Source organism: Choristoneura fumiferana, chromosome 23, assembly GCF_025370935.1.
Source record: "Choristoneura fumiferana chromosome 23, NRCan_CFum_1, whole genome shotgun sequence".
Lineage (NCBI taxonomy): Eukaryota > Metazoa > Arthropoda > Insecta > Lepidoptera > Tortricidae > Choristoneura > Choristoneura fumiferana.
The window spans coordinates 218,337-239,362 of NC_133494.1; the positions used below are offsets into that span (position 1 = coordinate 218,337).

The window sequence follows — 21,026 nt, forward strand, 5'->3', positions numbered from 1 at the left end:
AGATTTTCTGTAATATTATAACTGAAAAATTGTTTCATGTTAAAAAAAATAGCTCAAGTAGTTTTCGAGATAATCATCTCGTACTTATTTACTTTAAAAGTCGGTATTAGGTAATTTAAAAAAAATACATACAAATTACAAAATGTACTTCCATCCAACCGTCGCCGCATCCAACCGCAGTATAGTTTGTAAAACTTTTTAACAAAATGGCCAACTCCATTTCTGCACATGGTCACAAAACACAGATAGTTCAGAAATCAATCTCCAATACAGGTGCGCTCGAGCAACGCACACATAGACACTATCGTGTCGATGTCTCAGACCGGTTGGGACCAGTGCCGTGCGATTATGATATAACAATGACATTAAAATTAAAATATTTTAGTTTTTAATTTATATTTCCATTATTTCCGTTTCATTCTCAACAATAAATCAAACAACTAGATAAGAGTGTCACTACCAGGATAGATTTTTGGTGCATAAGCCGTATTTAGTTGACAACCTTAGACCGACCGCCGTGCGTAGGTATGAAAATTGAAGTACCTACATATAGACTTCTGAACTATCCGTGTTTTGTAACATGGTCCTTTTAGATATAAGCATGTTTTCGAGTTTCACGTCTATTCTGGGTACTACAAAATGAGATTAAATTATTCTGTAAGTTAAATAAAAGGCACTAGTGCTTTAGAATATTTTTAATAAATAATATTTTAAATTGCACATTCACATTTCATAATAATAATTTAAACCACGAAAGTTCAGTAATAAATAAACTAATAACATGCTATAACAATATTTTAGCCACTTGGGCTGTGTACTACTTTAACGTGTAGGTACCTACGAATATCACGCGCCGGCCCGCCCCGCCAACCGATGCCAATCCTGATTGACGCCGCTCCTTATTATATATAAATAAGGTACCTATAGGTATTTCTGTTTGCGGATGGCATTGAAGGAGGGCGTTTTTAAAAAAAAGTGTACCCTTTCATTATTTTTGAAATTTTGGAAAAATATGGTTTTTCCTACTCTGAATCAAGAGCACAATCGATTCCGATAGTTTAAAAATGTCCTCAAAAAATTACAGTTTTGCGACTTTTTTTTCATACTCTCAGTATGGGCGTGACAAAACTGACTCATAAAATTTTGTATGAAAAAATGGGGACATTTTTTTAAACGATCGGAATCGATTGTGCTCTTGATTCTGAGTAGGAAAAACCATATTTTTTCCATAAGTTCAAAAAAAAGGAAAGGGTACACTTTTTTCTGAAAACGCCCGAGTGCACAAATCACTCGGTCGGCGTGGCGTCCTGCCTGCTCTGACTGCGTTGTATCACATGTCGCGAGCACCGTTTGTACTGCGCCTGCGCCTGCGCCGCAGGGGCGGAGGGATCTTTGGTCGCGGCCGTAACACTATCAATAAGATGTGTAGTCGCGCGCATCGCTAAAAGCGCGGGGGGGGGGGGGGGCGCCACACGCGCGCCGTCACGAGTAGATCGTCATCAGGATCATCTGGAAACATGACACATTATGATAACTTCTCATCCTAAAGGCGTTATATATGATCTCATATGAGACAAGTGTGGTCGGACGGCTTACCTCTTCCAACGAGAGAGGATTGGACTTCAGCTTCGTGTCGAGGATGCGGAACCGCTCTGCAACACATAGAGGGAGGAGTAAGAGAGTTGTTGAAATTAGAACGATTTAGACTGTACTTCCCAGATGCGCACGCAGGGGAGACTTGCGGAACCGATCATAATTGGAAGCGAAACAGGTTCGACTAATCTATTGGATCGACCCTGCACTGCACGTGTAGGTACATTTTTACGGGTCTTATCGATAGCGCACTTACAGTCATGGGATTTCTGAAAAAAATGTGGCACTAATAGGCAAATATAATAATCGGTTTCAAGAATGAAAACTTTAATTTTAGTTTTATAACTTAAAATGAACGAAAATAGATCAGAGAGAGCATAATAGGATTACACACAAAGAATAGTGTGAGACCAAGAGTCGAGATACCGAAAGGTTGTCAGGGTAGCTCATTCATAAAGTATGAAAGTTCCCCCGGTGGGTGGTGGTGTCGCCTGTCGCCTGTCGCCTGTCGGGGCATGAACGCACCGTGCGCGAGGTGTATCCTTGCCAGCGCCAGCAGGAAGGGCTGCGGGCGCAGCACGGCGCGCGGGGCGAAGCGCGCCACGCAGCCCTCCACCACCTTGTTGCTGGCGCGCACGCCCGCCGCCCGCAGCAGCGCGCGCAGCCGGTAGCTGGAGGGGGAGCCGCCCCCCACTACCGACAGCCACTCGGCCAGCAGCCGGCGCAGCGCGGGCACGTCGCGGGCCGGCATGCGGCCGCTCACGCGCGCGTCCCTCAGCGCGACCAGCGCGCGCGCCAGCTCGGCGCCCCCCGCGCCGCGCACGCCGCCCCCAGCCCCCCGCGCCGCAGCGCCAGCACCAGCTCCGCGGCGTCCACCTGCGACACCGACTCATACAGACCGTTCCTGCTCTTTGCTTCTGAACTTTAATATACTAGTAATAAGTCTCTGCTAAAAATTTCATTTTTGATGCCTGGTTCACATTATTCCAGTAAAATACTCGAGAAAAAAAAAACGTGCCAGTAGCGATACCTTGCGGGGTCACAATCCGAACGAGTACCGGCAGTGTGTCATGCTATACTGGACCGGTTTTACTAGATTGATGTGAACCGGACATCATACAAACTTTTGTTGCTGACTGTACTTTTTGTTGACTATATTTGCATTGTCATCGAAACTGCATATCCGTACCAAATTTCAAGTCGGTACTATTAACCAGTGAGGGGAACTTGACCATTGGGGAGACGATCCTGACAGGACTCCCGAGATGTCAGTACCAGATTATTGCATTGTCACCAGATTTACATAAGTATGCCAAATTTCAATCAATCAGACCGCTGGAAATGGGTCAAATTTAGCTTCCAAGATTTGACCCAAATAAGTAAATAGACAGGGCAGCTAAAGAAAAGCTTGTATAACACGAAGCGCTCTCGTGCAAAGATGACCCGCCCGCGAGCACTGACCTCTTCCACTTCTTCGCTTCCGAGCATCTTGACGAGCAGCGACCGCATCTCAGGCTGGAATGAGAGATAGGTACATCTTGTAAACTGCACGATACGAGTAGATAGCACACTGTATGAATACATAACCATCATTGCAGACTTCAAAAATTTTACTTTCAGGAATTTTTATTTCATTTTACGGTTTTCCTGTTAAGAACTATTTTGCTTAAATAAACTTACTGTTCATCAAACCAGAAGCAAAATACTGAAGCTAGGAAAAAGGCCCAGGAACCCTACCCAGGTAAACCAGGTAGATGTACCCTACACCATCTCCAAACAAACCCGAAAATTTTTTAAATGTATTTTCGTGACAGCTACTATTTTTATAATTTGCGAATTATTTATCATCAAGCGTCATCTATGCAGATGAGATGCAGATGCTGCTTGTCTGTAAGACAAAGCCACACACTTGTAAGTAGATCACAATAGCGGTCAGATTCAATTAGAAAGAATACCTAATAGCGATTAACAGGAATATCATGAAACGTATACCAGAACAATATTATTTTTTAATTTTGAAATTGATTCCTTTGTCTATTGTAAACTAAACAGCATCATTTCTCGTGAGCAATAAGTGCTCTAAAATCTAGAAGTGCGTAACAAGCATTTTAGATCTAGTTATAGTTTGACGGCGGTGGTGTAGGGGTGTACAGCAGCGCCCCAGACTGGCGAATACCCCGGCTCGATTCCCGGCTCCAGCATTTCATTTCTCTTTTTTTCAACGTGAAGTAAGTAATTTATATATAAAACTAACTTTAGAAAATCGTCTGTCTCAGCCTCAGACCGAATAAATAATAAAGACGGATAAAATACTTGATTGTTCAAATTTCTGCGATTTGCATAAAAGTAGCTACAATCAGTTACGCAGAGGCATAAATGCAGGCGGGGGAGTCACGACGATTGGCAAATCACTTATTGGTTCTGAGCACGAGATCAGCACATAGTGCAAGCTAGAGGTCTCACGGGCAGCGGCCGGTGCTCGTCCGGGAACTCGTCCGCGATGCTGCGCACGATCATATTGTCCTCGTTCACCTCCCTGCAAAGGACGCCCGAGGTCAGTGCGTGGTGTGGGGGGGGGGGGGCGCACGCGGGAGGGAGGGGGGGAGGCGGCACGCACCAGATGTTGGCGTGCTGGTCGGTGAGCACGCGCAGCAGGAAGGCGGCCTCGACGTGCGCGCGGCGCGTGTGCGGCACCAGCAGGTACTCGCCGGGGGGCAGCGTGAAGAACGTGGCCACCTCGCGCGCGCGCGACCAGTGCGTCACGTCCAGCGCGCGGCCGGGGCCGGGGGGGCCGGGGCCGGCGCCGGGCCCGCCCGCCGGCAGCTCGTACAGCGCGAACCCGATGCCGCGCAGGCGCCGGCCGGCCGCGCCGCGCGGCGCGTACTGCTGCGTCACGGACACCACCACGTGGCACTTGGCACCAGCGCCGCCCGCGCCCGCACCCGGGATCTGCACGTGGAACTGCGGGTTGCAGCCCGTCGTCTCTGCAAGCGAAGCGCGCGTGAGCGAGGGCCGAGCGAGGGGCGAGGGGCGAGGGGCGGCGAGGGCGGGGGCGGGGCTCACCCTTGGCGTCGGGCGGGCCGCCGGCGTTGTACCCCCGGCGCCAGCGCCGCCGCGCCAGCACGGCGCGCCAGGGGCGGCGCGCGCGCAGCGCCGGCTCGCGCATCCAGTCGTCGGGCCCCAGGTGCACCAGCTCCAGCCGCGAGAAGTACTGCGCGAACTCCTCGAACGACATCCTGGAACGAGACATTCCACATTCATTCCGACCTAAGCGGTTTCCCATTGCGAGCTAAGTCCTGGTTTTTCCGACCGACCGACCGCCGCCGGCGACCGGCGACCGGTGACCGACGCGTGTCCGCGACCGACGACGACGTTCGAATGTTCTATTCGGGAATGTTTGAGAGTGGTTTCTCTGAAGCGTCACCAGGGCGTAAACGAACGCCGTACAGAGCCTGCCGCGCTTGCAGTAGTTGCAGTGAAAAGTGGGCGACGGGCGTTTATGTTTAGAATGCGGGGCTTTGGTTATGATTCTATATAAATACCGCACCACAACGCTTCTGCCCCGAAAAAAACAGTGCAGATGTTATTACGTATGCATGACGTTGTAGAATCTTGAGAACGGCAAACGTTCCTGACAAATTTGCGAAATTAAGATTACGATAAGTATGCTTTTGAATTCAAGAAATATATAGGTAGGTAGTTTCAACTAGAACTATGGTTTTATCTACCCCGCTAACCAACGTAACGACTATATACGATATACATACTCAGTTAAAACCTGATAAAATTGGACAACTTTGTCTCTCTCTTTGTCCTCCGGCATTGGCAAAAATCGCCCGGGAGCGGCTCTCTCCGGGATCGAGAGCGTGGGAGCGCGGCGACGCTTGCGCAAGCCCCCCCCCCCCCCGCGCACGCACCGCGTTCTCGCATTTACGCTCCGTTTCCCGTCGTTTACCCGCTCCCATTTTCTAATCTTTACTAGTAATCACAACGTTTATTATATGTACCACGTTTAATCTGCGCAGTACACGATTCAAGCAGAACCAGCACGTCTTGTCCGCAATAGCGGTTATTATGATGTATAGTAGAGAAATTAATAAGGAAGGTAATTTCCTGAGTGGTTAAGAATTAACCATGTATTAAGTACTTGACCGATGTTATTTACGAGTGCGAGGCGCGGGCGGCTGCGCGCGCGCCGGTTCGCACGGCCCGACCCAGTCCCGGTGCCCCACTGCGGGCTGCGGGCTGCGGGCTGCGGGCTGCGGGCTGCGGGCTGCGGCCGGCGCGCGCGCAGCCTTGCTCTCGTAAGGGTCATTCACCCGCTGTGTCACGAGCGCCGGACACAACAACAAACACGGCCCTCACCGCCCTCTGATCAATAATGCACTCCTCTGGTGGGGAGGTGTGGAATAAGTAAGAACTTACGAGTTGTAGCAAGTAATATTCGCGTTGCTTTTTACTCTTGCGGTATGAAAGCTGAATGGGCAGCGAAAAACAAAGGTAAAAGTGTTTAAGGATTGAAAGGGCGAGCGGCGAGCGCGATTTGTAAGCGATGTTTTCGCTCACTATCACCTTTCCTTGCGATGCGACTCCCTACGGAGTCTCTTTAAGCTACCTAACTATAATGGTGAACCGCATCGGATGTGCTTCCACCGAATAAGAAGTTAAGTTAAGGTCTCTCCACATTTATCGACGCGGAAGCGGCTTTAGCCGACCAGAAAACGCTTTACGTTCACTTAATAGGAGCGAATAATCACATCTTCCCGTCCCGTCGGTAAACGTCGTTACGCGACGGCCGAGCCGCCCGACGTCTTTTTCGCTCTTATTGTCGATAGGTTCCCGTCAAATGGGATTCTAGACCTCATGTATAAACAAATCAAGATTTAAACGGTTTATAGCGTTTTTTTTTCTGAGCAAAAATTTGATCAAAAATAAGTGAACCCGACTCTATCGTTTTGATCAAATTTTGGCTCAGTAGTTTACAAACTCGACCGTAGGGACGTAATCGTCAGTACAAGTCGGTCTCGGCTCACCAGAACTCGTCGGGGTGCAGCGCGTCGAGCAGGTCCCGCTGGAGCGGCGGCGGCGCGCTCCGGCGGGGCGGGGCGCCCCCCCCCCCGCCCACCGCGCGCACGCGCACCAGCGCGGCCCCGTGCGCGCGCGCCAGCCCCTGCACGCAGTAGGCGGCGGCGCGTCCCTGTCCCCGTCCGCCAGCCACCAGCAGCGTGCAGCGCGGCGCGGCCGAGTGCAGCACGGCGAGCGTGAGGGCGCGCGGCTGCCGCGCCAGCGAGAACGACTGCACCACGCCGCCCGACAGCTCCTGCAACGCGCGCGCGCCGCCCTCCTCCCCTCCCGCGCGCATCGCCGCGTACGACCCGTACAGCCTGCGCACACGCACTTCGTACAGAAACGCTCAAGGATTTTTGTCAAAGGTTTAGAAACAGTCGAGCGATGTGACCGTCAACGACATTTTAGATTTTTACTCGAAACTGACTTGGCATAAGCCTTCTCGAGCAGCGGCAGCAGGTAGTCGTGCGCGCGCGCGGCGGAGGCCAGCAGGCGCGGCGCGCGGCCGGCGCCGGCGCAGGCGCGGCACGGCAGCCGGTCGTCCACCGCCACCTCCCGCCACGTGCCGAACACCCAGAACCGGAACCTGACACACACATACAACGTCAGCTGACACGCACACGCACACCGACTCACCATAAAAATAAGCACCCTATATCGTCGCAGCTTTAACCAAATTTTCGGACAAACTTCTTCAAACATCTATTTGCTCGTTTTTCACGGCAGGACTGAGGTGTTTCCGATAGCCGGAACGCCGAAACACTGTTATGCGTATTCGATACGGACGAATCGTCCGGGCCCGGGCCGCGTCCGGCGGCCGGCGGTGGCGCGCGCGCATCAATATTCATGCCGGCGTTAAGTACTTCGCGCCCGCGCCTCCCCGGCCCGTCGCGGAAGCCTCCGATGAATTCTAATGGCCGACCTTCGCCGGGCCCGTTATAATGGGAATAAAAAATGTGCGAGCCTCAAATACCGACCGCACGCAGCACGGAAGATATTAATGCTCCCTCGAAAACCGTACCGAATTCTATCCATTTATACTTTATTGGAGTCGTTGCGTAAGAGAATTCACAAACGAACGTTATATCAGATGGGATCAAATAAACGAGGCGGGGTGCGGCGCTGGCGCCGCCGAGCGCGGAAAGGTCAATTAGGTATCGGGTCGGGTCGTCGCGCTGCCGCGATTCGACACACCCTCCGAACGCCCGCGCGAACGAATAGAACGGTGATCGATGAGCACGCGTTGCAGACGCCTGTGACGAGCAGGCACGGCTCTGTCCGGCCTTACCGGAAGGCGCCGGTGTAGCCCGCCGGGCCGAAGGCTTGCGGCGGCGCCACGCGCGCCAGCAGCCGCGGCGTCAGCGCCAGCGCGGCGGCGGCCCCGCACAGCCCCGCGCTGCCCAGCTCGCCCACGCGCACGTCCCACTGCGCCGCCAGCCCCCCCTCCCCCTCCCCCTCACCGCCCTCCCCGTACACCGCCTCCTCCGGGCTCAGGAACGTCGGCCGCGCGCTCAGCTCCTGCACAACAATTAAAAAATTGGATACATTTCCGACCATTCTGAAAGCAGAATATCCAAAATGGGTACAGCTGATTCCAATTAGAACAATGCTCAATCAGTGTACGGATATACCTAAGTACGAGTAATTTTACTCAAAGAATGACATGCAGCATGGAAGTGCATCGCCCGCACGAGCGCGATTATCAGCAGGTGCATCGTTCGCTCACTCGCCGAGTCCGCGCTGCGAACTCGCGATAATTTTTACCACGCGCAACCCGACATTAGCAGGTATCGCGAAACAGTACCAAACATTAAAATAATTTACCCACGCGTGATAAAAAAATTCATTATTTTGTGGTGGTGCTAACGGTGCGCTCGCACGCGACTGTTTCTCGCTTCGCGCCTCCAACCAACAACTACCCGACTAATCGCTTACCTACAGTGTTACAGGGGCTCTGACCGCTAGCAAATTTAGCGAGTCGATTATCCGCACGCGTGTGCCGAACGTCGACCACCGCTGAGGCGACCTAGAAGTTACTCTATGGCGGCGACCATGCACAGAGACGAATAACTCCGTTCAACGCAAACTATTTAGAGGGATTATGCCTTTGCTACTGATTATAAAGAGGAGACGAGCGCAAACTTGTCTAGTAACGCGTCACTTTAAAACGCCTGCTTTTGTTTGCACTTTCCGTTCCCAGCCGACGCGCGACGCCGGCGCAGGACAATGTTGATTGCTAAGCTTTTAAGCTTCAACACGTCAGAACAAACAACATACTACTTAACTAATGTTTATCTGTCCTATCTGGAACGAGATTTCTACTTTGTCTTCTCTGCTTTCATTTTGGACCATGAATGAGCGAATATTATGAAATAGCTATCAAATAGAGGTGAAGACTGAGGCTGATTGGCTTTAAAGCGCTCGTTTGTTTTTTGCGATAAACGCTGCGCGAAACGCATTGCGTTTGACGCATATCTAATGTAACCAATCACAATCCACGCAATAATTACCAAAGTGCGTTTGCCGCTGCGTTCACCGCGTAAGACAATGTTTGGTAATTGAATTATCTGATACAAAATGTGTTTACCGCAGCGTTTATCGCCGGACGGAATGCGCAATGCGAGTGGTTTGAGACACAAGCCGATATAGGTACAGTAAAAGTACAATACTCGTACGAAACAATACAATAAGGGGCTGTTTCACCACCCATTGATTACTGTTAACTGACGGTTAAATGTGATGCTGTCTCTATTTGTTTGTTCGAATAGACGGAGGCGGCATCACATTTAACCGTCAATTAACACTAATCAATGGGCGGTGAAACAGCCCCTAACTCATTATTGCACACCAACACAGCAAGCAATACAGAAAACAGGTATACACACAGAGACTTTCTGAGGTAGGTACGCAATAGGTATAAGTACCTTGTGCCTGTCATTATTTCTTCCGGCCGCAGAACTGGAAGCACTCCGAAAGCATCCATTTAGGTACCCAGTTTTATAATGAAGTTTTTGTATGTTCGTTGTAAAATGTTCTCGGTTTGGGATTAGTTGTTGGCAAGGAATGAACACTGGTAGTCACTACGCGCGCTGTGTGCTCAGCCGCGACCCAGTTCCGCGCCCCGCGCCTGCCACGCCGTGTGATGGCACTCAACAGCTACACACTCGTACAATAATGTCTAACACGCCGAGGGTTCATTACCGCATCAATCATCTCTTTCCTTTTGCTAACCTTGTCTTATAAGACAATTCTACCGTCTTCTGAAGCGATTCTGTGCGATTCTGAGTGCGTTAGAAAATGGCGTTAGACGATATGGCCTCCCAATCTCCCGTGGCTCGACTCCGTCACGCAGACGCAATGGATACAGTTCGTTCTCCGGTCGCAGCGGACCACCAGCGGACCACCAGCGGGCAGCGGGCAGCGACACGTCCGTTGCATCGAGCGCCCTATTTAGACAGCATTCTTTTATGTAAGTAGCGTTCTCATAGTGCGCACCGCGGTCAGAGCCGCCAACACCAAGCGAATACCTACCTCAATTAAATCTAACGTCCATCAGTCCTGTAACGTGTGCCTTCATTTACTGAATCCAGGAAAGGATGGACATAACTGGAAGTCCTGGCTCACGGCAGACTGCCCCTTGATTCTCGTGAGGACGGATAGCCCTGCCCTGTGGTTAGAGAACTGACTACGAAGCTTGGGGTCCCGGGTTTGATCCCCGGACGGGGTACATATTTGTATGAAAATACTAATGTGTGTTCTTAAGTCTTGGACGTTTAATAAGTATATAAGTATGTATCTATCTACTTAGTTATGTTTATCCGTTGCCTAGTAGTACGTTACTACAGTAGGTATGTATACGAGTACCTATAACACAAGCGTTGCTAGTAAGCAACTCCGGAGCTGGCCAATTGGTGTCAGTGTCCCGTATGATATTTATTTATGTACTATTGTTACTGTGCTATCAAACGAGCTGTCTCCGTGTGAAACGTGCATAAAGTACCATACATACAGCTTACAGCAGGTGCTTTGCGTGCACATAACAAACGTGAAGCATACCCGTATTGCCATTGTTGGCATTCTATACCTAATTAATTACTCGTTTATCGTTATACACTAACTATAAAGTGAAAGTATCAAAATATATTTATTTAAAAAGTTATGAAACAAATGGTGTAATAACTTGCATTCATGCGTATTAAGTAGGTAGCTTGTACATAACTTTGCAATTGAAAGCGTCACAGAGGGACCCGGTGCCAGTGCAATACGTGCATGGTATACATAACCTATACCTAGGCAGTTGTCTCACCGCCGGCGAGGAAACGATTGACTATCGACTATTTTCTCGCCCAAGAAACGAACAAAAGACATAAGATCCTGTGTGAGTAAAAGAGACATATATATTAATAGTTGATCGCTGGCGGTTCACACTGCCGGCGAGAACTCGCTCTTGATTACATCTTTTGTCGCAGCGACAAGAGCTATAAAACTCGCTGAGCTATAAAACTAGCTCAGCGATACTCGTTTAGCGCTGTTAGCTTGGCGGCCGCCCGGCTCGAGCGAGTGGAGCGAGTAATCGCCCGTCGTGCTCGAACACTCGCTTTTCACTGCTCGCCCACTCGTTTCTAGTTACCCGCTCTGCTCGCTTCTCGCTCGTCGTCGTCGGTGGGACAAGTGCCCCGGGCGGCCTATTTAGCCGCGTCAGATTGGACAACGTAAGTACCTACAGTCACCAAAAAAAGGTTGTATTAAGATTGCATTTTTCATCAAACACTTTTGTTACAATGTATGAATGCAGTTTTTTTTATTATTCCACGTGTTATAGTTTTGAGCTCCTCATATAGACTCATCTAGTGGTGCACCCTGTAGGTAGTCCGCGGCGCGTGCGGCGAGCGGTGACTAGGGCTATGCGGTATTGGGCTTGATGGCAATACCGGTATTATTCCGGTATTCAAATTTTGAAAACCGGTATCCCGGTATTTCGGTAATTTTTCGGTATTTTCCATATTTTCCCTTTATTTTTCTTTCTTTCTGTATAAGTCTGTTGTTTTGTTGAAATATAACCAATATACATGAAAAGCAAGATTTAATAAACTTCCCTTTTAATGAGCAAGTATTAAAATAAAAAACTTAAGTTGTTAATTGTTAACTAATACTTATATAATATGGAATTGGATTCTCTAATTCTTCGGTAAAAATTGTTTCACCGATTATTAGTTCCCAACCAAATTTTCGCATAATTTCTTTCGCTTGTACGAGGCTCATTAAATATCCAGTTCAAGCTTGAAAGGTCTCTACTGATGAAATCTACGCTCCGCCAGCTCAGCTCCAAAACCCCGAGAGCTTTCAGCTCAAACTTCAAAACCATTTCGAATGCCTAGGTAGCGACGTGGACGATTACAACGACGGGTTTGTGGAAGCTGTCCATACGATCGGATCTAACTTCTTCAAAACCCGCCGTACTAGAACCAATAAGCTCTCGCGCTCTGGCCTTAGGCTCATGGAGGTGAGGCGTGAGATGCTGCTACAGTCTTCTGGTGACGCTTAATTGTCGCTATCAGCAGTTCAATAGGCAGATCTCAAAATCTCTGAAGCGCGATGTACGCCGATTTAATACTAATAAATAGCATTGAAGAGGCTATTGAGCGTATCAGAGGCTCTAAGGTGTTTACCAGGGATCTGTCTGTAAGTCAAAGCCGGTTAATGAAGTTGAAGACCGACGACGGCAGAATCATTTCATCCAAACCTGAGCTGTTGGGGGAAAACGAGAGGTTTTATGGATAGCGACACGACAGCTAGCAGCAAGCAGTCTAGCTAAAGACCCGAGGGCTAGATTAACCCGACACTATCACGAAGACATCCCAGACGTCAGCCTGTACGAGATTAGTATGGCCCTCAAATAGCTTAAGAATGACAAAGCCCCGGGTGACGATGAAATTACAGCCGAACTCTTGAAGGCGGGTGGTAGACCAGTCCATAAGGACCTTAAGACGCCGTTTAGTTCCGTCCTCCACCAAGGGGCAACACCGAAAGCATGGAACAGAAGACAGTGGTGGTGCTCATCTTCAAAAAAGGTGATAACACCTTGCTGAAGAATTACAGACCCATCTCACTTCTGAGCCATGTTTACAAGCTGTTTTTCAGGATCATCACAAATCGTCTCGCAAGCAGGTTTGACGATTTCCAGCCTCCCGAACAAGCCGGCTTCCGAAAACCTATAGTACCGTAGACCACATGTACGTTGCGGCAGGTTATACAGAAGACCGAAGTATACAACTTCCCCCTTTGCCTTGCATTTGTGGACTACGAGAGAGCCTTCGATTCGATCGAGACTTGGGCTGTGATGCAGGCTCTCCAGCGGTGCAGTTGACTACCGGTATATCGAAGTGTTGAAGTGTCTAGTGTCTGTACAAAAACGCCACTATGTCCGTCCGATTACATGACCAGAGCATGAAGCCTATTCCTCTGCAGCGGGGAGTCAGACAAGATGTGATCGCTCCGAAACTGTTCACCGTTGCATTGGAGGATGCTTTTAAGGTTCTGGACTGGAAAGGACGAGGCATCAACATTAATGGCGGGTACTTCACTCGCCTTCGATTCGCCGACGATATTGTAGTCATGGCTAAGACCATGGAAGACTTCAGTGCTATGCTCGCCGACCTCAGCAGTTTCCGACCGAGTTGGCCTAAAAATGAACATGGGCAAGACGAAAGTCATGTCTAACTAATGTCCATGTTGTCCTAACTCCCGCAATAGTCGGGGGCTCTGCGCTCGAAGTTGTTGACGACTATGTATACCTGGGACAAACGGTCCAGCTAGGTAGGTCCAACTTCGAGAAAGCTTACACTACAAATAAGCAAAGCAAACTTGTGCGCGGTAAATTTGAAATTTGAAAGTAGATTAAGAGGTAAGTAACTTCATAAGCCATAAGTCTGAAGACAAGTTATTAAAAGTGCTTTCTTGTTTGAAATTAAGGTCGACTATTACTATTTTAAGCACAAGTCAAAATACCGAAAAACCGGTTTTGTACATATTTAATACCGGTATTAAAAGAGGGGAAAAAATGACCGGTATCCCGGTTTTTCGGTAATACCGAATACCGGTATCCATGCCCTAGCGGTGACGCCAGCCGCCGCACGCGCCGCGCGGCCGCAGCGTCCACAAATAGCCTCCTGCTGTATAAGGCACGCACTTCCCATTGTCAGGTTGCTTCATTTCCGACTCGGACGGAATCAAAACCGACAAAACAAGATACCGTAACGTAGTTACTATATCAAAGTGATAAAGCGGCGCAAATACATATAATTGAATCTGAACCAGTCGGCAGCCATCATAACATCCGCGTTGCGCGTCGAATGGCTGCGGCACGGTGCGCGCGTTGATGTCTTTTTTAGGCGGCGGGCCGCCAATCAGCGCCGAGATCGCGCAGCGCAGCCAGCGCATTCCGCGCGACAGCCCGCGCTTAATGACTACGGGGCGAGTTAATTCAAGAACATCATCTAACATCGCGGTACTTAATCTTGAGAGTCGGGGCCACAGGTCGGGGCGGCACAAGACGTTGAGAAGCTTTAAAAAATACAGGCTTACAATAATGTAGGTAAGTAAATAGATATATGTACATACATATGTTACGAGTACGTACGTTTGCGTGCGATTTACGTTTCACATACATATATGATCAGCAGGGCTACTACGAAACTCGAAGTTCGTGTCGTGTGTCCCTCTGACACCTATACCACATTTAATACGAGAACGAGAGGACGGTACGATACGAACTTCGAGTTTCGTAGTAGCCCTGCGCAGGGCCGTGACGCGCCGCTCGCCGACACTGTCTATTCATTAGGTAATTGCAGCCCACATAGCGGGAAGATCAATTGATCACTACGAAAAAGTAATGATGTCACCGAGAGGTACCAACCGTTGATAATTTCTTCGTCTAAAAATAAATAGGTATTGCATAGTTGTCTCGGCAACAGTTACGAGTGCACGTGTAACGAAGGTTGAGGTAACGGCACTGCTTCGATGTTTCGCACCAGACGCAGTAAAGCATGATCGTGGAAGCATCGACCGGAAAGGCGCTGCGGCCTGCGGGCTGCGGGCTGCGGGCCGGGCATCGCTCGTGCCGCGGTACTTACTGTTCATTCAAGGAAATGCAAATAGGAAGCCGACGGAGTGCTCTGATAACAGCGCGTGATGTGGTGGCAGCGCCACGCGCGTGCGGGGGATCTAACCACGCTGCCAGTAGGTACGCACATTTTTTAAAGTATTTTTTATCGTTCTAATGATTAGGTAAGTTATACACCTACTGGGATCAACGATCTATGTGTAATTTAAACTTTATTATTTAAGGCTTATTATTTGTGTTACGTGTATTTTACAGTAAAAAGCCTAGCTCCTCTCAGATCGACGAGCGTGAATGAACAGAATGAAGGACAAGGACACAACAGTTGGACGACGCGGCGCGGCTGAGTGCGCAGGCGCAGGCGGCGGCGGCGCTACGACGCGCATGCACACCACTATGACTATTATAGCTCTGCACATCAGGGACATAGCCCGCATCGACAAGGAATTGGGCGAAATCTGAACGTCAACCGGTTCTCTAATGATTGGGCGGCATCAGTATGGCTATCCATTACATTAAAAGGTTGGTGGTGGTGGGTGGTGGTGGGTGGTACTCACGTGCGGGCGCTTCCAGACGACGCAGCCGGCGCGGGCGCCGAGCGCGCGCGCCGGCGGGAACTCGGCGTCCTCCCACGGCGGCGGCGCGCCGCCCGAGCCCGCCGACCCGCCCCAGTACCTGCTGCAGACACCATCATTAGCCCGCCGGCTATTTAAATACGATGAATTGACGTGCACCGTAAGGCCGGGTTATGTGAAGGGAATCAAAGCGATGAGGCGGCCATTGAGTAATCCTAATCGCCCTTCCCACATGAGCGGAGCGGCGTACGGCGCGGCCCCGTGCGCCGGTTCCCACGCGCCGCTCTTACGAACATTTTGACGCGATTTGTTTAGATGTAGGGACGACAGCGACGACAGATACCTGGAGGTGGAGAGCGTCGAGCGGTCATCGCGGCGCGCGCCTGCGCTGCCGTCTGCGGACAAAGGGACTTTATTTACTTCTTTATTTTATATTTTACGTTTCAATTCGCCCTTGTTAGGCATTGTGCTGTTCAAAGTTCAGCCATCGCAGCGCTGCGCTTTGTAAGGTTCAGAACCCAAGTGACACCGACGAACGATTAGGTAATAAAAGGTAGGTTACGAGTATTAGGCTCTTGCTAGACAAATGAGAATATCGAGAAAAGATACACGAGTCGATAGTCCTGTAAGCAGGTGCACTCGCGGATGATAATAAATGCAGTCCGCAGCCGCGTCTCAGCGACGGCTTGTGGACTCAGCCCGCGGGGAAGTGCTAAATACCGCGACCTCGCGCGACCATTTTCGCTTTCGACCGCGACCTCGAGCCGAGGCTTCGTTAGACGTCTGCATCGTGTAATCACGACGCAGGAAAAACAATAGCGCACTTCATGACCACGGCGCTTTCTTTTGACGATCACGTTTGGTCGTGCTCGCGGGCGGCCCCCGCGTTGCAGCAGGGCTACTACGAAACTCAAAGTTCGTGTCGTGCGGTCCCTCTGACACTTATACTATTTAATACGAGAGCGAGAGGGACGGTACGATACGAACTTCGAGTTTCAAGTTTCGTAGTAGCCCTGCAGTGTATTAACGTAACACTACTTGAATATAGGAAATATCACTTTGCGCATCTCAGAGCTCGCCTTCAATTAGCGGGCGGAGGCCTTGCTTGCGCGCGCGCACAATGGGCGACGTCACGCTGCGTCTGCGCGACACAATGCCGCGACGTGCGCTGATAGCGGCAGGTTTACATAGATTCCCCTGCCAATGGCATTACTCGTTAACTTTAAGACGTGTACCTACATATCTACGGAATGATTGCTCTAAGTATAAGCCGCTACAGTACCATACGTACGTGACACAATTTATATTTCACTTCTTCTCCTAGCCTCACATAGCGGGAGTAAAACGATGTCATGTTTTTTCCGACTTGAAATGACCTTGGTGAACGATCGATTACCTAAGACTTATCATATTACCACAGTAAACATGAACAACGTTAAAAAGTTATCCTTAACGGCTTTTGAATCGATTCAAAATATCAAATAAGAACAGAAGATAGTATTTAATAAAAAAGTTATTGAGATATTTGCACGATGGAGCTGAACTGGAGACATGAGGATGGCATCAAGCTTACCCGGTAGTTTCTCGATTTTCCAGCTGTGACTGGATTGGATATTAGTCAATAATTGGTGGGTAAAGTAGAATATAAAATTGGATCAAATTCGAGTCAGAAAAACTCTACACATGGATAAGCACATGAATGTGAAAAGGGCAAAGCAGCCCAGTCGCAGGACGTGGACGCCCATGGCATTTGAATTGACCGTAATGAACGTGCCGTAACGCCGCGGCCAAGGGATTAATAGGTTTATGGGCTGCGTGGCGCGGAGCCGGCCATGTTGTAGGTACCAACCTAATGACGATTAAACCAGTCCACTAGGTAAGAACATTGAAAAGCGTAACTTAAGTACATTTAGAAAGCATCAATGATGGTTCATGTGTCTCCTCTGCTAGATAACTATGTCTGTCATTCCGTCTCCATGTGCGGCTTGGTGTCCTATATATTTTCTGTCGCTAACAATAATACCGGACGACCGGATGGCCAAGTGGTTAGCGAACCTGACTACGAAGCTTGAGGTCCCGGGTTCGATTTCCGGCCGGGGCGGATATTTGTATGAATAATACGAATGTATTTGTTTGTGTATTTATTTGTGTATATAAGTACCTATTTTTATCCGTTGCCTAGTATCCATAGTACAAGCTTTGTTTAGTTTGGTACGTCAATTGGTGGCAAGTGTCCCATGATATTTATTTATTTATTATTATTATACAGCGAGGATATAACTTTACTTATAACAGATTCCAACGAATGTACGTACTATCAGCAACAGGAGTGGATGAGCATCACAATCAGTGCAAACCTTGTACAAACGTAACGTCAAGCTCGCGAGTTGTATGGCAGCTCTATGGAAAGAAAAACGCCTTGTCTACGCGCGTCGACGGCGCGTTTAAAAACAGGCGGCGTGCTAAAGGCTAAGCTAAGTAGGTAAGGTACTTGATTCGTATCTCATAGCGAAATGTCAATAAGTAAAGGGGTAAGTGTTTCCATTCTGTTGGACAATGGTTCCCGCGCCGCAGTTTCGGCACTTTCACTGCGATCCGCCGTGAGATATGGAATATGGAGCAGCCGCGCTCTCGCCCGCCGCCCGCCGCCCGCCCGCAGCTATAATGGGCTTGATGAGCTGCTTGCGAAAGAAGGCTTTGCTTTGCAATTTATTACGAAGCAAGAGTGGAATGCGTGGCTGTTTATTGTTACGAAAAAAAGGTACATCAGTTTTTTGGATGACGGCTTCGTTAGAAGTACACTGTGGTCAGATCAGAGGCTGTATTTTGCCCGAGCGACACTCGCAATCCTAACCATTTGAGGGAAAGAAGTGGTGATGCGATTGTGATTCCTATAATAGCGTTGCACAAAATGGCCTCAGGGTTGATTGAATGATCCTGCGAGGGTGTTGTAGTAGGTACTCACTGGCGTGTCCGTTGGTCTTGTGCGCGGGGGCGGGGGCGGCGGCGGGTGCGGGGGCGGCGCGGGGGCGGTGCGCGTGCGCATGAACTTCCTCATGGCGCGCGCCGCATCGCGCCGGCGCCGCCTGAGGGGGGCTGCGCGGCTGCAAAGCAGATAACAATCATTGATAGCAAAGACAGTTGTAGAATTATTCCACCACCCCTTCCGCTCGTGGTTTAATCCTAGAATCCTTCGCTTGCTCGGGTTTCCATACATTCACTCGCTCCAAACAACAACATCTTGTCCTGTATAACAAACAAATAACTTTAAGTAATACTTCTCTCACACATCCTCCACAATCTTCGCAACAAAGGTTTTTCCGAACCATTTTTCGATTTTCGTAAGTACCTATTGAATAAGATATTTTGACTTTGACTTTGAATTAGTAGGTACCTAAGTACCTTTCGTAGAAAAACACCTGTCATCCAACCCCGACATCGGCGGAATCATCGCATCGTTCGATGTCGCTATTATTATCCCAAAAATTTAATCCCATTTTAATATAAGCCAATCTAACAAATCGTAAGAAGAGTGTATGTATCGTACCTAAACCTTTACTTGCCCGAATTTCACTTGCCATACCAACGTTTGCCATAAAATATATAGAACGTGCTGTTTTCAGGATTTTCTAAAATGTCATCTTATAGAATGCAGTAGGTTAGGTTAGTTAATATCAAACCTGAAGAAAATATTGTTTCAGAAATAGGTAAATTGCTTTATGGCGAATGAAAATTATGGAAAACGATACACTATGACATATGAAATTCGGGCAAACGATAGAGAACCGTGTATGTATACATACCTATCTTGTAGATATCTTTCGGTTTCGGATAAACGCCCTGCTTATTGATTTTTCACAAACAACAGAAACAAACCACTTTGAGAGTCATTGAAAGAAAATAACGGATAGTGTTGTTTGTCGATACGATACGATTATCTATTGGTTGAGTGATATAATTATGAAGTAGTAACTCTCACGTTGCTGTGCCCTTGCAGGGCGTCACATGTGACTAATACCGAATTGTAACAACTGCTATATATAAATGTGATATGCAATGAATGAATGAATAAATGAATAGTGTTAGGATCATACTTATAATGATATATTGATTCCCCGCATGAAGCGGCTCGCCGCCGCCGCCCGCTGCTGATAGCGCATGTCATCGGAGCAGGAGCCGACATTGCTATTGCTACTCTACACCTGATACCTTACTGTACTATAGGCTGTAGGTACCTATAGGTAAGTAAAGTACCTACCGGAGGTGAGGAACCTATTGGATTCGTTCGTGCAAAAATTGTTATGCTAATTATAAATCATCGGCGTCGCGTTTCATGTCTTGCGTCATTATGTCAACAAATTATATATATAATGCTAGTGCTAGATGCTGGCGGTCATTGGTAATTAGCCGCCGTTGCTTGTTTATTTATGCGTCCTGGTTGTTATTATGTTAGGTACCTACATTTATCAGGCATTTTCAGAATAGTTGTTTACATATAGGTATACCAACTTTAACGTCTCTATTTTTTTCTCTCTTCTTCTATTTATGTTTTTACCTACTGGTCTTTTTTGGTAGTGTGTTTTTTTATGTCAATAAATGTTGTGAGATTGAGTTTGAACATTTGCTTAAGAACATCACGTAACTATTAAGTTATTTAAGTACCTACTTACGTATCAAAAGCAGCTCTTGTCCTAAAATATAGCGGATTAAATATTGCGGAGGTCCATGTAATTGAACTAGGAATGAATTGTATTGTAACAGGATCTACTTACAACACTTTTATGACTTGCCACTCCGTTACTGCTTTATACTTCGTGGTAACGGAGAACTGAATTAAATATTGTAGTTCATTATTTATACATAAAAAGTATTCAAACTGAACATATACCTACTTCCTGTTTTTGTTTCTAAGGTATACCTAAGTATTTAGGTATTTTATATAAAGTTTATTTTCGTGAAGTAATCTAATTAGGTACTTTCTCTGGTTGCCGCACCATAAAATAGTCATCGTTCTAAATAAGTTTTTAATAACTTAAGTACCTACTTGTTTGGCTACCCACTTAAAGTTGCGATCATACATGCCGGTCCTCACCTCACAACTCAAGGGGCAAAGCTGTGTTTCATGCTATTTAATTTCGACATCATTTTATAATTCACACCAAACGGTACCCGGGCCGGCCGCACAGGCACAGCGCGAGTAATGGCATACTATTAGGTGTTCTGTGGTAACAACCATCAAGAGCGCTTACTGTAGATTGCCCTAGAAGCGGCGCTGCCAGCCGGGGCACTGGCGGCGGCGGCGGCGGCGGCGGCACCGGCGACGGAGACGATCGCGGGGATCGCAGTTAGGCGGCACACGACACGACACGACACTCGCGGCGGGACAGTCAGCTGCGTGCGAGCGGCGCGGACGGGGCGCCGCGACTGCGACTGGCGCCCGCGCCGCCGCCGGCTGCCTCTGCCTCGCCTCCACCGCCTCCTCCCGCGGCGCGCCTCGCGACCACGGGCCGGGGCCGGGGCGGGGCCGGGGGCGCAGAGCGGCCGGTAGCCGAAAATGCCCCTGACTGTTTCGTTTGTTTACAAGAGTGTTGTTATGGTTTTAGCAAAGGATTTGGGAAATGATTTTTTTTTTAAAACGAAATAGTTTTTCGGGGATCTGAACGCGCATTTCC

General features: G+C 48.6%; 1 protein-coding gene across 1 annotated transcript; it reads right to left on the bottom strand.

Moving 5' to 3' along the window:
* Positions 1–688: 688 nt before the first annotated feature.
* LOC141440923 (calpain-1 catalytic subunit-like) lies at positions 689–20,696 on the bottom strand (the record flags this gene model as incomplete). Its single annotated transcript, XM_074105518.1, is given in 15 exon segments — positions 689–1,509; positions 1,597–1,652; positions 2,119–2,391; positions 2,394–2,469; positions 3,055–3,108; positions 4,057–4,129; positions 4,211–4,577; positions 4,657–4,829; positions 6,627–6,977; positions 7,088–7,246; positions 7,949–8,178; positions 15,337–15,457; positions 15,698–15,749; positions 18,320–18,458; positions 20,604–20,696. Coding segments are annotated over 15 exon segments (2,244 nt in total), but the record flags the coding sequence as incomplete, so codon positions are not given.
* Between the last annotated feature and the right edge of the window lie 330 nt (positions 20,697–21,026).